The sequence below is a fragment of the Salvia hispanica genome, chromosome 6 (genome assembly GCF_029641045.1).
Source record: "Salvia hispanica isolate PSC_SH4W2 chromosome 6, Shi_PSC_v1, whole genome shotgun sequence".
NCBI lineage: Eukaryota > Viridiplantae > Streptophyta > Magnoliopsida > Lamiales > Lamiaceae > Salvia > Salvia hispanica.
Window position 1 is genome coordinate 39719040 of NC_142697.1, and position 18676 is coordinate 39737715.

An 18676-nucleotide genomic window follows, 5' to 3' on the forward strand; every position below is an offset into this window, starting at 1 on the left:
TTAAGAAAAATTGTGTTAGGTGAATTAAGTAGAGAGAAAATAAGTGGAAAATGAAAGAGGTAGAGAGATGAAGAAGGGGAAAAAGTAAGAGAGGGTAAAGTATGTGTGGAAAAATGTGATGACTTTTAATGACTCTATTGCTATGGAATGTACTAAAATGACAAAATGAATATATTACTATGGAACGGAGGGAGAACTAATGAATAAATATTTCTATGAAAGACAATAGTAGTATATTTTTTATTTTTTGTAACCAGAAGTTTACCAAATTGGGATATAAATAGGAGTATTAACACAACCAATAATGCTATGCGGCCACAATGTGGCTGGCCAACAATGGTATTTTTGTAAATAATTGCAAAAGTAATATAATAAAATAATAGTTTTAGATAGTGCTTAACTAGTTTTACACAATCACCCTTTCCTTCCAATTTTGGAGAGAGAATACACATTTAATTTCAAATTAAATGTTGAAACTAATCTCCATCTTTACTAATTACAAACTCTATTTCCCAAAAATAATTATTATCGGATGCTAATGAAGTATGTATGTTTATTGCACAATTAATCTTGAATTAATTAAGCATGTACGTTTATTCCATATCAGAAATTTTCCATTATAATTAAATAATTTTTTCACTTAGGAAAGTTCCATTATAGTCGAGGTAATTAACATTTTTTTCACTTTAATTTATTTGTTTTCTTACTTTACTCTTTACTTTATTCACTTTTTTTAGTCCATTCGTCCTACAAGAATATATATTTTTTCCTTTTTGATTAGTTCAACAAGAATATGCACTTTCTAATTTTGGAAATTATTTTTTCTCTAGTGACGTGAGATCCATTCTCTACTAATAATATTTTAATTAGTGACGTGAGATCCATTCTCTGCTAATAATATTTTAATTACTTTTTTTCTCTACCCCTCTCTTATTTTACTAATTTTGTATTAAAATCGAGACGAACCCAAATGCATATTCTTTAAGGCTTTAAGCCAGAAAAAGTATTTTAACGGATTGAATAACATTTACTTTAACACTCCAAAATGGATAAGTCTAATCATATGATTACAATTAAATTATACTAGTAACTACGATTCTAAAAAAATAATACTCCCTCTATTCCTGAAAATTTGTTACTTATTTTCTTTTTCGTCCGTCCCTAAAAATTTGTCACCTTTCACTTTTACCATTTTTTTTATAATGGATCACAATCCACTAACTCATTCTCACTCATATTATATTATAAAACTAATATATAAAAATAGGACCTGCATGTTACTGACTTTTTCAATCAATTTTTCATTATATTTATAAAAACTCGTGTCGAATTAAATGGTGTTAAATTATTAAGAACAGTGGGAATAATAAGAATAAGTACTACTAGTAAATTAAAGTAACAGAAATGGCTATATAGTTTGATATCGTGTAGCATAATGTCATTACTTAATATATTTAATTATAAATTTATATACTCCTTTGTAGTTTATTATATACATTAATATTAAGTAATATGTTGTATGAAGTTATTATTATGAATTCTTCTTAATCAAATTATTATAATATGGGGTAGTATCTTAAATTAATATTAATAATACGTATTTGTATTAATATTGTATAAAAGTTATTATTTATGATTATGATATTACGTATAGTATATATATTGGTAGTCCTATATATTTACTTATTATATTTATGATGTATTGAATTATTGTAAATTATTAATAAATTTTAAAAATATTGCATGTTAAGACTAAATGAAATCCCAAATTTACAATTGAATTGAATAACAATTGAATGAAATTTACTAGTATGAACTAAAATACAGACTACGTTACAAACTTATAACATTAAAGCGGAATATCAATTTTCCCATCAAACTAAAACAATATAAACTAAAAAATTAATAAAAATGTAAGTAAATAGTAGTATTTATTTTCAATTAAATATACTAGTGATATTACTTTTAATTGGAAATGCCTTACTATTTTAATATTTCGTTTCCACTGCCTTATGTATATTAAGTCACCTTCATGAACAAATACTATGAATAAGACGAAATAAAATCTTAGAAAATAAGAGAAGAAATAATTACTACTAGTATAGAACGTATATATAAAGCAGCAAATGTTTATGATGATTTAAAGCAAAGGGTAAGATAGTCATGGAATTTTGATACTTTCTAAGTGCATTGAATTTGATGGTAAAATCTGATTATGGCCAAGCCATAATGTGGCCATTTAGCATCACCCTAACATACCAATGCGTTCTAATTAGCAAACATATGATGAATGAAATGCCCATAATAATAGGAGTGCAATGCAAAAATAAAAGTGAACATGAAATTAAAAGATGTCGCCTAAAACTTATCAAATATTTCTACATTGGATTCCTTCCCGCTTTACAATGTCGCATAGAAACACAGCAAAATGGTCTTACTTTTTGTACGGCAGCAGCTCATATTCTGCACTCATCCCTCTGTGAAAAATACTAGTGTCTCCCTATATTTGTTCTACAACAACAATTTTAATTATGTTTATTTGATGGTGTTAACATATAGGAGTACTTATTGGTGTACTATTACAGACGTTGCTTGTTTCATTGATTTCCGTGGGTGAAAAACTAATGTACACTTAGTTTACTAGGTCTAGCCAAAAAGTGTACTGTTAGGTTTTTTAGTGGTTTATGAGATTAAATTTCATAATAAGCCATTGTCAATTGTTGCTCTTCTCCAAATATAATAATCCCACAATTTAATCATATGATAATGAGTCATGAACCAAACGACACCTAAATATATAGTAATATATTAATTCAAATGTTTATCGCAAACTTTGAATGTCAAATATATAAATTTCTTAAGTGTTGCTAATTTACCACAATCAAGCATCCCGACAAGATAAAATCTATATAGTGCATTATGGATAATTAAAAATGTTGAAATAATGGAGTAATTAAATTAGAGTTGAGAACTTAAAATGACTAGTCCACTTGGGAAAGTGTAATTTTGTGGGTAAAGTAGTTAATTGAAATACAGGATTTATATTGATTTTCAAATTTGAAAAAAGAAGAGGAGAGAGTAGAAAGTGTTGAATCTCGTCATCAACATCAACATTAACAGATTTTTAATGAGAAAGCTTAGTTTTGTAGCGGTAGAGCAGCATCTTGTTCTTGGAGGTGAGATTGTTGAATGTGAGAAGCACTTTACCATCATCGCAAACCTTGTAGCTACTACACACAACTTGCTCCTCCTTCCCTCCAATCCTCCTATTCTTCTGTATTATAATTGTGTATCCATCTTCATCCCTCGGCACAAATTCCGCACCATACCTCACTTCCCATCCCACCACCCGAGCCTCCCAACTCACAACACATCCCTAAATTAAAATAAAATGTTATTTTTGCACAACACAGGTCACAAGATTGTCAGTCAGCCAAGCTAAAAAACAAGACTGCAATATTCTTGCCAGTGCACACAATCCTTCCAAAACTCAGTCAACATATAATTTTTTAAATTGAAAAAAGAATTAATCCTCACCTTATTGACAGGAATTTCAACAATGTGGTTGGATGAAGGCTTCACAAGAATCTCAGTAACACTATCACCTGCTTCAAACTCTCCTTCTTTGCTCAGTCCTCCATATTTTGCCGGAATTTCCTCAGCAGATATATACCTATATATTCCCACAACATTTCAATTTTCAATAACAATATACTGCATATATATGTAAAAAAAATTAGTGCCACCAACTTGAAAAGTGTGTGAGCAGATTTGGAAGGGCCAGCCACCACAAACTTGCTCTTGATCCTCTGAGTCAGAAATGGGCTCATCATTTTGCTCAGAGCCAAATACCACCATGGAACATTAATGAAAATCTGATGAATAATTCAAAAGCAAGCAAAATCGTGAGGAGGACTTGGCCCAAAACGGACAATATTTATCATCATACTAATATAAACCTGTTTGGCAACAAATTCAGGATAATTATCCTGAAAGAGGTGAAGAGCTTGAATGAGCTCCCATCTGTTGAAGCCAGGGGAGTTATTGAGGTCATTCACTTGAACAATGGTGGAAACTCCTCCATGTCTGAAATCCAAATTTCTCACACTCTTCTCCATGAACCGAACCCTCCACCTCAAGAACCTTCTTCTCTTCTCCTCATCTCCGTCGCGGAATTCGCCGTAGACGTTGTAGCAGACGGGGTGGCCCTCTTTGCTGCGGCCGTGCATGAACACCGCCTTCTCAAATTCTTCTTCCTCTTCCTCTTCCTCTTCGTCATCAATGCCGAAGTCTTTCCTCCATTTGAGGGTGTTGTCGAGCATGGCGAAGGCGTGGTTGGGTTTGAGGTCTCGGGCGCGGAGGAATTTGAGGAGGAGGACGTCGCTGCGCTCGTCGTCTTCTAGAAGCTTGATGCCGAAGATGGAGGCTTCTTGGGGGCGGGTGACGACGGTCTCCTCGATGGCTTCGAGGGTCTTGGCGCCGTCTGCGTCGTCGAGGAGGGTCATGGCGATTGTTTGCGGCGGAGGAGGGGAAGGAGTGGAGGAGATGCTGAGGAGGGTGTGGTGGAGGAGGGCGTGGCGGAGGAGGTGTTTGAGCTCTTGTAGTGATTTGGCCTCGTTTTCGGGGAGTTTTGAGGGGTGGTCTTCGGCCGGCGGTGGAGTGGGGAGAGGGGCTTTGTCTTGGATGTTTTCCGGCGAGGGAAGGGTTTGTTCAGCCTCGGGAACTTCCATGACTACTGCTTCAGCCATGGATATGATAGTGTATGTTAGCAGACACAGGGAATGCGATTGCAAAGATACTAGTAATATAGTGAGTGATGTAATGAGGGGAAACAGTCTGGAACAAGCCTAAAGTGCTACTTTGCCTCTCTTCTTTTTCACCTCTTTTCTCACTTATTTGCCTTTGCCCTTTTCTTTTACTTTTAGGACACTAGGCATCATCCATGTTTCTTGCTAACTTCAAATGATTATGCAATGTATAATCATACTAAGTTATTATTAGGCAAGGCTGTCTCTCTATTACTAACATGAGTGAAAAGCGACATCTATTGTATTTTGGAATGATTGTAGCCACGCTACCGCTCATAACCGGAAAACATGACTATGTAACTCACATCCACTCAACTCATCATAATTACATGAAGTGGAGGCTCCTAAAATTCAAGCATGCATACCGTATTTAACGGAGGATATACCAAAAGTATTTTCGATTGCTACATCTATATTTACGAAAATTTAGTTGTGCCAACTCTCAAAGGGTAAGAGCATTTTGGAAGAATGAAGTTGGTTGTATGCTCTGAGCCCACTTCGAGAGGGTCAGTCTACAACAATATTGAGGCCGAATAATGGAGTGGGTCAAGCCATATAGATATACTCAAAGAGGCACTAAAATACTCCCTCAGTCCACCACTAAATGTCTCATTTTTCTTTTTTCGTCCTTTGCTAATATATGTTTCATTTCACTTTTACTTTACTATTTGGTAAGTGAATCCCCAATTCCACAAACTCATTTAACTCACATTTAATTTTAAAACTAATATTGTACTATATAAAAGTATGACACACATTTCACTAACTTTTTTTATCCATTTTTCTTTACAAAGTTAAACAATTTCTTAAAACCCGATCTGATCAAATATGAGACATTTATTCATAGACGGAGGGAGTACGTCCAAAGACATGGATGTGAGACTTTCCAAACTTCCCAATATTTTTAAAATAAATTGCATATTCAGCGTTTTGAAGGGTTAAATTCGTAGGAGAAAGTAGAAGAAAAAAAAGAAAACATATACTCCTTCTGTTTCTTAAAAATAAGAATTTTAATAATGATATGAGTTTTAATGCAAAATTGGTAAAGTAAGAAAGATGAAGAAAAAAATAGGTAAAATAAGGAGGATAGAAGAAGAGAAAAAGTAGTGGATTGTGAAGTTTATTTTTTTAAATGGAGAGTTTCTATTTTTAGAAACGAGCTAAAAGGGAAATAATTTCTATTTTTAGAAAACGGAACGATGAGTAGTATTTCAAGTGAGAGATCTAATACAAAAATATATAATTGCATGCACATAAATTTAGCCAAAATCGAAAGAGAAATACTCCCTCCGTCCCATAAAAGTTGAGACAAAACTTTTGGGCATGGAGATTAAGAATTTATATTAGATAAATAGGAGAGATGAAAAAAGTAGGAAATATAAAAGAGAGTAAAGTAAATAATGGAATAAAGTAAAAGTGATTAGATGTTTTGTCTTTTGTTAGAAAAGGAAATGACTCAACTCAGACTAAAAAAGAATATGATTCAACTTTCATGGGACGGGGGAAGTAGGTAAAATAACTAGCCGTCCGTCTTGGGTTGAGAAGGTATCTTGTAAGAGGCACAATAGCTTCTTGGGCCTCCGTGAGCCCAGAAAATGGAAATAAGCCCACAAAATCATGCCTAATTTCTATGAGAAAGTAAAAGAATTTTTTGACGAAAACTGCATCCTAATGGATCGCTTATTAGTTTGTCCAATTTTAAACTCCATTTCCTTTTCGTTTTAGGATTCTAATTTCTTTTCGAATTCGGATTTATGGATTGTTTTTTAGTCTATAAATTAATTAGTCCTTCTGATCAGTTAAACTTTCAGTTTCCAATTATTTCGTTTCTCCTTGTATTCTATGACTATAATTTCGTGTGAAATACACTCTAACTTAAAATAGTGGAATTACCATAGAAAATGTATAAAATTTGTTTTAATAGTAGTCTTCAACTGTTGGATCACATTCAATAGTTTTAACAAAATTTAGACAAAACGAAAATCATTGAACATTGGATGAGTATATGGAATTAAATTGGAACGATGCATTTGTAAGTATTTATTGGTGAGTAGGTGGAAGTAGATTAGTATTATAGACGAATATGTAGTCCCATCACCGTGGACCTCCCTTTTGCCATATCTATTGGATATATATATGACGGTTTTATAATTTTGTTGTGTTACCTTCTTTTAATTATACTAATAAATACTACTCTCTCCGTACCATAGAAGACGTCACACTCGTGGGACAGCACGAAATTTTAGAAGGTTTTATTTTATGTATGAAATGAAGAGAGAAAATATAATTTTTATATTAATGTGAGAGAGAACATTTTGCAAAAATAGAAATATGACATCTTTTGTGAAACAAACTAAAAACGAAAGTGTGGCATTATTATAGCACAGATGGAGTACTACAACATAAGAGTATATGATCTAGCGCGTGTCAGAAAATGATTAAAACCCAAAACGAAAGTAAAAGGTTTGACAAAATAAATAAATAATACTACTAGGTAAGTATTAGGTTAATAAGTACTCCATAACTTACTACCTCCATCCCTGAAAATTTGACAAAGTTTACCATTTCGGTCCATCCCTAAAAGTTTGATACACTTCACTTTTTACCATTTTTGGTAGTGGACCTCATATTCCACTAACTCATTTCTACTCACATTTTATTATAAAACTAATACTTTAAAAGTAGGACTCATATCCCACCAACTTTTTCAACTCAATTTCCATTACATTTCTTAAAACCCGTGCCGGGTCAAAGTGTGTCAAATAATATTTGGGGGACGGAGGTAGTATAAAATTCTCCGTCGCGGAATTCTCCGTAGACGTTGTAGCAGGCGGGGTGGCCCTCTTTGCTGCGGTCGTGCATGAACACGGTCTTTCCATTCTTCATCTTCATCTTCGTCTTCCTCATCGTTATCGATGCAGAAGTGTTTTCTCCATTTGAGGGTGTTGTCGAGCATGGAGAAGGCGTGGTTGGGTTTTGTTGGAATCTATGCCCGGTCAATGAACTTTGACCAATTATAATTTCAACGATATATTTAATTTTATGAAATTAAATAATATAGTGTCGATCTACGTTCGGAGTAGATGACCGTGGTATATTTATTTTCTCAAATCCGATTCCCAGTGAGTGAGAAATAATAGATTAAAGTTGTGCAAAATTGCAAACTTAATGAGCTATGAGAGAAGCTTAGAGAATAATTAAGAGAGTTATTTATCCCACATTGGAAGTTACAACCTTATTAAACTAGTATTTAATAAGAAGGATTATTACATGTAATAATTATAGTGGACTAAGATGGGCTGTAAGAGCCCACACGCGCGCACACGCGTAGGGGTGGGTAGGTAAGGTATACCTTACCGAAACCACCATACCGTATACCTTACCGTAAATATGGTATGCGAAAAAGACATACCTTTACCTTACCAAAGTTTTCGGTATACCGAACTTCGGTATACCTTATTTTTGATGGAGCTGGCAGCGGAAGCGGGTGCATAAAACAAATCACATAATTATCAGATCTATTTAGCAGATTATTTAGACAAAAGCTATTCGCGCAAATTTCACATGTATCATGCTCATAACTTGAATCAATCATGTTTTAGAATATAGAAACCTAAAACATGCTTTTCTACGGAGCAGGAAAAATACCTTGTTTAATTCTCCAAAGAATTGAAGATGGCTAGCGACTTCTCCACGTGATGCTTTGAGTACTAGACCACAAATCTTCTCTCTGGTTCCCGAACTGTACTCTAATATCAGTGTGGGCTGATCTTACTAGAATACTAGGACTTAAATAAAGAAGACAGAAGAAATCCTTTTTGAAACAGGAGAGGAATTCGAAAATTCCTACAGCTTGTGAGAGCTGAAATTTTCGAAAATTTTAGCAAATAAAATTGTGTTATTTCTGTCTCCTTTATTCTCCTATTTATTTTAAGTTCCTTTTGGGCCCAGACAGGGATCTATGGAAGGCTTTGGATATGGGCTCATCCAATTTACTTTTACTAATTAAATTGAACCCACAATTTAATATAAGTTATAATTGGAATATTACGAGCAGCCACTACAGAAGTAATATTGAACTCTCCCCATCCAAATCCGAAATTACAAGTAATCCGGGTTTCCGTTTATCTTTCATTTCCCGCGCTTAAGATTAAAATGTCCATTAATTAATTAATGTCTGCTATTGACTTAATTAATTAACTTCTTATTAATTCCAAGAGTGGACTCAGCATGAAACACTTATTTATTATTCATAGAGTAATCAAACTCCAACTAGCTAGGTTCCGAATAATAAAACCTTGTTTCGCGCTCCTCTTGAGGACATTATCAAACGAGACTCAGCTCGTGCACGATTCAATATAATAGCAATCCTAGCACCGCTAGATATCGATCACCACTGCCCAATATATCAGGATAATTGGGTTACGAAAAACCCGCACCATTTGATAAGTCAAAGCAATGCATAATCAATACCGTATGCTCAATGCTAACCTACATTGATTAAGAAATAAATATTTATCAAGACCTCGCCTTTCAGTAGATAGCCCAAGGCAAGTCTTGCTGTTAGATCCGTTCAGTGCTATACCACACCAATGTCATCTTATTTCAGTAAGGCTTAGAAATATACGGACTGACATTGCAACCTTTCTCGATGGGTAGTCTAATTCCATCTAGGTTGTGAAATTCATATTTTTCTTTGTTTAGAACTGACCGTATTACCTTAAAGTGGACGACGCCCACAACCGGTCTACTAAAACAAAGACTTAGACTTTGTTAAGTTAACTTATACATTTAAACATGCATTAACATCCATTAAATGTAAAACATAACAACATTATGACAAAAATAATCTGTTTTATTCATTGGAAAATAAAATAAGAGTTTTACAGTATTCAATCACTCGAAACGTGATTTCTAGTATACAAACTCTAACAATCTCCCACTTATACTCAAAACACTTTCGAGTATACAAAATGTGCTAACGTCTAAATCTCCCACTTATACTGAAAGCGGATTGAGGTCTTGAATTAGTCGAACTCCCATTCCTTCAACATGGCTTTCATACGGCTTTACCGCTAACGCCTTCGTGAAAGGATCTGCCAGGTTGTTTTCTGACTCAATCTTGACCACTTGTATGTCTCCTCTCTGCACTATATCTCGAATGATATGATACTTCCTCTCTATGTGCTTGCTCGCCTTATGAGCCCGTGGTTCTCTCGAATTTGCCACAGCACCGGAATTGTCACAATAAACGGTGATGCTCTTGGGCATATTCGAAACCACACCTAAGTCCAGAAGGAAATTCTTAAGCCAAACAGCCTCTTTTGCAGCCTCCGAAGCGGCCACATATTCGGCTTCCATGGTAGAGTCTGCAATGCATTTCTGCTTTACACTCTTCCAAATTACGGCTCCACCTCCTAAGGTAAACACATATCCGGAAGTTGATTTTCTCGAATCTAGATCAGCCTGAAAGTCTGAATCTGTATATCCTAAAGGACAGAGCTCGGCTGCATTGTAAACTAGAACATAGTCCTTAGTCCGATTAAGGTACTTGAGTATGTTCTTTACGGCAGTCCAATGTCCTTGGCCGGGATTTGATTGATATCTTGCTACCATGCCAACAGCAAAGCAGATATCGGGTCTAGTACAAAGCATAGCATACATGAGACTACCAACTGCCGAGGCATATGGTATTCTTCTCATCTCTGCTATCTCAGATGCTGTCTTAGGACACATCTCTTGAGACAACTGGATGCCATGTCTAAAAGGTAGGAAACCTTTCTTGGCATCTTGCATGCTAAAGCGTCTAAGTACCGTTTCGATGTAAGATTCTTGGGATAAGCACAACATTTTCTTACCTCGGTTCCTAAGAACCTTGATACCGAGAATGTGTCCCGCATCACCCATATCTTTCATCTCGAACTGGCTGGACAACCAAGTTCGCACTGATGACAACATCTTTTTATTGTTTCCAATTAGAAGAATGTCATCTACATACAAAACTAAGAACACAACATTTCCTTTTTCAACCTTCTTATACACGCAGCTTTCATTAGGGCATTTTTCGAATCCAAACTTTTGAACAGTTTGATCGAAACACTGGTTCCATGATCTAGATGCTTGCTTGAGACCATAAATGGCCTTCTTAAGCTTCCAAACCATGTGTTCCTTGCCCTTCACTACATAGCCTTCGGGTTGTTCCATGTAGATGGTCTCCTCAAGACTCCCGTTTAGAAACGCAGTCTTAACGTCCATCTGCCATACTTCCCAATCCATGTAAGCTGCTATAGACAAAAGTATACGGATCGATTTGAGCATGGCCACTGGGGAGAAGGTCTCATCGTAATCGATACCTTCCTTTTGGGTATACCCCTTAGCCACTAGTCTTGCCTTGAAGACTTTAACTCGTCCATCGGGTCCACGTTTACGTTTGTATATCCACTTGCTCCCAATGGCAGTACAGCCTTCGGGTAGGACAGACAAATCGTAGACGTCTTTGTCTAACATAGATTGTAGTTCCGAATCCATTGCTTTCACCCATTCGCAATGATCGACATCAGCCTGCGCCTCTGCAAAATTCCAGGGATCCAGTACATTGCTGTCCGAGGAGTGATCCATACACTCACCCAAACCAATGTATCTATCGGGCTCATGAGAGACCCTCCCACTGCGGCGCGGCACTACAATATCTGGAGTATTAGTTGAAGTTTCTGGAATTGTTGTTACACTTGGTAATTGTTCTTGGTTAATGGAAGTTGAAACTTGAGTTAGCTCTTCTAGAGCAATCTCACTGCTGGACTTATGATTCATTACATAGTCTTCCTCTAAGAATGTGGCATGAGTGCTCACAATCACTTTCTGATCTCTGAGACTATAGAATTCATAAGCTTTCGTTCCTCTAGGGTATCCTATAAACACGCAAACCTCAGTCCTTGATTCCAGCTTAGTTGGATCCTTTTCCAATACATGAGCCGGACACCCCCATACTCTGAGATGTTCTAGATTGGGCTTACGCCCATTCCACAACTCATATGGGGTAGTAGGAACAGATTTAGAAGGTAAGACGTCTAAGAGATAGTTTGCAGAAAGCAAAGCATGACCCCAAAACGAAACAGGTAACCGTGCATAACTCATCATCGATCTGACCATATTTAATAAGGTCCTATTCCTTCTTTCAGCCACGCCATTCTGCTGGGGTGTGCCCGGCGCAGTCGTTTGGGATTCAATCCCAGCTACCGATAAATAGTCCAAAAACTCGGCACTTAGGTATTCGCCTCCGCGATCAGATCGCAGGCATTTGATACTCTTACCATGTTGCGTCTCTACTTTAGCCTTAAACTCCTTGAACTTGTCAAAAGTTTCAGACTTGTAGCGCATCAAATAGATGTATCCGATTTTCGAGTAGTCATCTGTAAAGGTGACGAAATATCGAAAACCGCCCTTTGCCTCGGTTGACATTGGTCCACACACATCAGTATGAATGAGCTCAAGTACTTCTTTGGCCCTATTCCCCTTTGATCTAAAAGATCTCTTAGTCATCTTGCCTTCGAGACAGGACTCACACTTCGAAAACGGTTCCTTCTCAAGACCTTTAATAAGATCTTGATCAACCATCGCATGAATCCTTCTTTCGTTGGCATGACCAAGTCTAAGGTGCCATAAGTACGTTTCATTCATTGAAGTTGAAGGTTCTTTTCTTTTCTTAGAAATTTTCGATGTAGCATTGAGTTCTGATTTACGTTGATTAAATTGTGTAGAAGTGATCGTGTACAGATTGTTTTCCATGATACCGCGACAGATATAAGAACCATCTTTCTTAATAACGCAATTGTCATTAAAAGAAATCGAATATCCATCATAAGACAATTTAGAAACTGAAATTAAATTTCTTCTAAAAGAGGGTATCAACAAAACATTCTTCAAAATCAAAAATCTATCACTAGAAAAACGTAAATAAACGTCTCCCACTGCAACGGCCGCCACTTTCGTAGCGTCGCCCAGCTGGACCTCTATCTCACGATCATGTAGCCGTCTTGTCACCTGCATCAAGTCAGGATCAAAACATATATGATCAGTTGCTCCAGTATCAATAACCCAAGTATGAGTAGATGTCAAAGCCAAACATGACTCGACTACTAGAGCATGGTGCATACCTGTAGCCTTGCCCTTTTTAGGACAATCTGGCTTCCAATGACCTTTCTCTCCACACTTGAAGCATTTTCCAGTTTGCTTCTTGTCACCCCGCTGTTTCTTCTTTCCCTTAGCATTGTTGACTGCTACTTGGTTCGGTGCCTTTTTCTTTCCTCTTCTAGCCTTAGAGCCAGAGGAATTAGGCGCGATACTCATCATAGCTACTTTAGCTTGAACCATAAGGTCCTCCGCCGACTGAAGTTCAGTCAGCAACTCTGCTAAAGTATAATTCCGTTTGTTCATCTCAAAGTTGAGCTTGAACTGCTGGAAGCTAGGGGGAAGACTCTGAAGGATTATAGTAACCTGGGACTCGGGATCGATCGTCCCTCCCAATACCTCAATCTGGTTGAGGTGACTCATCATCTCGAGGACGTGTTGCCTCACAGACGAGCCTTCCTTCATAGACTTCGTCATGATACTCCGAAAGGCTTGAGACTTAGCCGTTCGATTCTGAGTACCAAAAAGATTTGCGAGATTTGTCATGATCTCGGCGGCAGTTTCCATGGCAGAATGCTGATGCTTGAGTACTGATGACATAGAAGCCAACATGTAGCACTTAGCCATCTCATTCGCCTTATGCCACCGTCTATGCGCATCTCGCAATGCTTGGCTGGCACTAGCAGCCGGGACAGCTGGGCGTGGAGTAGTGAGTACGAACTTGTACTCTTCTGCTGTGAGAACGATATCCAAGTTTTGTTTCCATTCGATGTAATTTTGGCCTTCGAGTTTGTTTTCTTTGAGAATGGCAGAAAGAGGATTAAAAGACATCTTGACGAATTTTATTGCACTGCAAACAGAAGATTTTACTATTTGTCATAAACTTATGTAAGGAAATTGAGTAGATTAACCATAAAACTTTTCAAAATCTTACAACAGCCAAATTAATAAATTGTACCCTCCTCTGGAGGTAAATACGCATTAAAATTTTGACAATTTTACTGGTCACAGCACCGACGCATCAATATCTTCCTCCTCTGGAGGTCAACACGCCTAATGTTGCCTAAGCATGACCATCAGATTTAGCATTACAGAATTTTATTTCTACAACACACTCCCATAACAATGTTTATGTGCTGATAATAAAACCAAGCTATCTCATAAATTCTGATTGAACCCTGAAACTTGTAATTCCTTAGGATTATTGTCCCTACTCTGTAGGTGGCGATAATATTAGGAATCACTTTCTAGTTCATTCTATTTATTATTTGAGAAGTCCGCCCTTATGAACTTACTGTTTTCGTAGGATTATTGTCCCTACTCTGTAGGTGGCGATAATATTAGAAAATCAGCTTCACAAAATTTGGCAGTCCAACCGATGGAGACCATATATAAACATTTAGTTCATAATTATCGCTTAGATATTTTAGTTATGGTTTTTCATTAATTATCCTTTAGCCTTAAGGCAGATTAAGACTAATTAAATTCTGTTGGCATTTAATTGACTGGATAATTAAATCTTTCATTATCTTTAGTATCTTAGTTTAGGAATTATTATTCTAGAATTTAATTCTTATTCATGTCATACTATAAGATATATCTAAAATAAAGTACATTATTTATAATCTTAATTAGACATGAAAAATTAAATTCATATAATTTCCAAGTTCAAGATTAGGAAGATGATTAATTATATTATTTAATGTAATCTTACATATATCTTATCTTATTATAGATTCAAGATATATTATATATTTAGGAAACTATTAAATTATTCTTATCTATATCATCTAGGATATAAAATATTCATAGATATAGAAAATAATCCAAATATTCCTAAAATCTAGGGAAATCTTCCCAAAATATTTTATTTCATTAAATAATATTATTTTTAATGATATCTATTAATTAATAAATTAAATAATCATTAAAATAATCTTTCGTCGATATCTAGTGATTCGAGGTTCGCACGAATCAACACGACGAAGATTTGAAGACTCCCACCGGAGACGCTCGCCGGAGCGGCAAGTTCGCCGCCCGACCGCCGCCGGCAGGCCGCGCCCGAAGGCGCGCGCTTCCTCCTTCCCTCGCGGCGAGCGTATGCCGCGACTCCCTCCGTCTTGCCGAGCATCCCGCGGCCACTGACCGCCATGCTCCGGCGAGCTCCCACTCAACCGACGGCCTCGCGCGAACCAGCAGCTGCGGCGCTAGGCGCAGCTGCTCTCGGTCGTGCATCGCCGGTGACGGGCGACTAGGGTTAGGGATTCTAGGGTTAGGGTTTATCCGGTAGAGCTTCGGCACCTCGGTGGTTCTCGGACGAGCCACCGTGCCTCATCTCCTCTCCAGCGACGAAGTCGATTCCGGCCTGGGCATGCGGTCGAGACCGGCGGCGCGCACGAGCCCTTGCTCGTCAGCGCGTCGCCGCTTGATCGTATCCCTTCGGCTCCTTTTTCTGTCGCGTCGAGTTCAATCGGGGCCGGCTAGGGTTTGCACGGGTTTCGCCGGCGGCGCGCGCGAGCCCTTGCTCGCCGGCGCGTCGCCCGATGCCCGACTCCCTCGGCTCCCACTCAATTCGACAACCCTACTTCGATTGCACGTAGTGCGATTCGTCCCGGCGCAAGCGCCGACGAATCGCACATCTCGTACGTTCGAATAATTCAAGTTCTATGATTCGAATGTTCTTGAGTTCAACATGCATAAACATAAATAATAAAACAAGAACACGCTTCGTAATCAAATAAGACATGCATACATGAATTTCGCGAAATTTAAATCCAAATAATCAGAGCCAAAGACTGGCTCTGATACCAATTGATGGAGCTGGCAGCGGAAGCGGGTGCATAAAACAAATCACATAATTATCAGATCTATTTAGCAGATTATTTAGACAAAAGCTATTCGCGCAAATTTCACATGTATCATGCTCATAACTTGAATCAATCATGTTTTAGAATATAGAAACCTAAAACATGCTTTTCTACGGAGCAGGAAAAATACCTTGTTTAATTCTCCAAAGAATTGAAGATGGCTAGCGACTTCTCCACGTGATGCTTTGAGTACTAGACCACAAATCTTCTCTCTGGTTCCCGAACTGTACTCTAATATCAGTGTGGGCTGATCTTACTAGAATACTAGGACTTAAATAAAGAAGACAGAAGAAATCCTTTTTGAAACAGGAGAGGAATTCGAAAATTCCTACAGCTTGTGAGAGCTGAAATTTTCGAAAATTTTAGCAAATAAAATTGTGTTATTTCTGTCTCCTTTATTCTCCTATTTATTTTAAGTTCCTTTTGGGCCCAGACAGGGATCTATGGAAGGCTTTGGATATGGGCTCATCCAATTTACTTTTACTAATTAAATTGAACCCACAATTTAATATAAGTTATAATTGGAATATTACGAGCAGCCACTACAGAAGTAATATTGAACTCTCCCCATCCAAATCCGAAATTACAAGTAATCCGGGTTTCCGTTTATCTTTCATTTCCCGCGCTTAAGATTAAAATGTCCATTAATTAATTAATGTCTGCTATTGACTTAATTAATTAACTTCTTATTAATTCCAAGAGTGGACTCAGCATGAAACACTTATTTATTATTCATAGAGTAATCAAACTCCAACTAGCTAGGTTCCGAATAATAAAACCTTGTTTCGCGCTCCTCTTGAGGACATTATCAAACGAGACTCAGCTCGTGCACGATTCAATATAATAGCAATCCTAGCACCGCTAGATATCGATCACCACTGCCCAATATATCAGGATAATTGGGTTACGAAAAACCCGCACCATTTGATAAGTCAAAGCAATGCATAATCAATACCGTATGCTCAATGCTAACCTACATTGATTAAGAAATAAATATTTATCAAGACCTCGCCTTTCAGTAGATAGCCCAAGGCAAGTCTTGCTGTTAGATCCGTTCAGTGCTATACCACACCAATGTCATCTTATTTCAGTAAGGCTTAGAAATATACGGACTGACATTGCAACCTTTCTCGATGGGTAGTCTAATTCCATCTAGGTTGTGAAATTCATATTTTTCTTTGTTTAGAACTGACCGTATTACCTTAAAGTGGACGACGCCCACAACCGGTCTACTAAAACAAAGACTTAGACTTTGTTAAGTTAACTTATACATTTAAACATGCATTAACATCCATTAAATGTAAAACATAACAACATTATGACAAAAATAATCTGTTTTATTCATTGGAAAATAAAATAAGAGTTTTACAGTATTCAATCACTCGAAACGTGATTTCTAGTATACAAACTCTAACAATTTTCGGTATGACGAATTTCCATACCGATACCGTACCTCATTTTCGGTATATCGTACCGACTTTCGGTATACCTTACCTTTGCGGTATACCTGACTTTCAACATCAATTAAAATAGAAAATTAAAGTATTTAGAATATTATTTATATTTTATAATTTTAAAAATAAATTAAATATAATTTATTCATAATTATATTTATTTTTCACAATAGATTTTATAATTTAAAAATATATAAAATATATTTTATATATAATTGTATTTATATTTTGGTGGTATATACCTTAGTTTACGGTGTATACCTTAAATTAAGGTATATACCAAATTTCGGTATGCACCGGTATACCGCGGTATTTGAAAATTCGTACCGTTACCTTACCGGAATCTTTCGGTAAGGTATCATACCGTACCAAAAGTCACGGTATACCAAAAATTCGGTATTTTCGGTATTTTTTCGGTATGATAAGGGCGGTATTTCGGTATTTTTCCCCAGTCCTACACACGCGCGCGCCGCCCGTCCCGCCGCGAGCCGCGAGCCGCGTGCCGCGAACCGCGAACCGCGAGCCTCGAGCCCGCACCCGTGCTCGTGCTCGTGCTCGTGCCCGTGCCCGTGCCCTTGCCCTTGTCCTTGGATCTTGGTAATTGGTCTTTGGGCTTGGTCGTGGGCTTGGTGCTTGGGCCTAGTTGCGGGCTTGGCCCAAGTCTAGTGGGTCTAGTTCTTTTTAGACCACCACAGTTACCACGTCAGCGAGCCAAGCGGGATGCCACCTAGTCAGTATGACGCGGTAAACCAACGTGGCTGACACGTGATAGTCCACGTCGTGAACGAATCTAGAAGCTTCTAGACTCAGCCTCTCTAGCTCAGAGCGTGTAATGGCTCGTAACGCCCGAACGTTACAGCTCGTAACTGACGACCGTTACGGTCTAGCATTAATGACGGCCATTATGGCCGTTGACCCCCTGCAGTGGACCGAGCCTATAAATAGGCTAGCCATTCCATGCATTCTACACACATCAAACACTAGAAAGCATTCTGCATCATAAGCTCTCTCTCTCTCTCTCTGCATTGTTCTTCTGTCGAAGCTCTGCCCTCTCCTCCATCCAGTTCGCCGGAGCTCTGCTGATAGCGGTGCTGCTTCACCAGAGACGCAACCGTTTTATCTTTGGGGACGAAACACCAATCCGAAGAGCACTACCGGGGCGTATCTCGTCTTGCGGAAAGAGGCCTCCTCGACTCGGCTATTTCCTATTCTACAGTTTGTAGTTTCGATTACCATTTGTATTTTTCGTTTCAGTTCTTTTCTGTATTCCTTCTTGGGTTGTATTACGCCCGATTATCTCTTGTAACTCCCTAAAACCAACAGGTTTGAGGTCGTGGGTGTGGAGGAATTTGAGGAGGAGGACGACGCTTCGCTCGTCGTCTTCTAGAAGCTTGATGCCGAAGATGGAGGCTTCTTGGGG

General features: G+C 37.7%; 1 protein-coding gene across 1 annotated transcript; it reads right to left on the reverse strand.

The window, feature by feature from the left end:
- Window positions 1-2990: 2990 nt before the first annotated feature.
- On the reverse strand, window positions 2991-4894 carry LOC125204637 (patellin-5-like). The gene is made up of 4 exons (XM_048103343.2): window positions 3960-4894; window positions 3751-3875; window positions 3538-3673; window positions 2991-3376 (listed from the first exon to the last, which is right to left on the reverse strand). The coding sequence occupies exons 1-4, from the start codon at window positions 4746-4748 to the stop codon at window positions 3125-3127; spliced, it is 1302 nt and encodes a 433-aa protein (XP_047959300.1). The 5' UTR covers window positions 4749-4894; the 3' UTR covers window positions 2991-3124.
- Between the last annotated feature and the right edge of the window lie 13782 nt (window positions 4895-18676).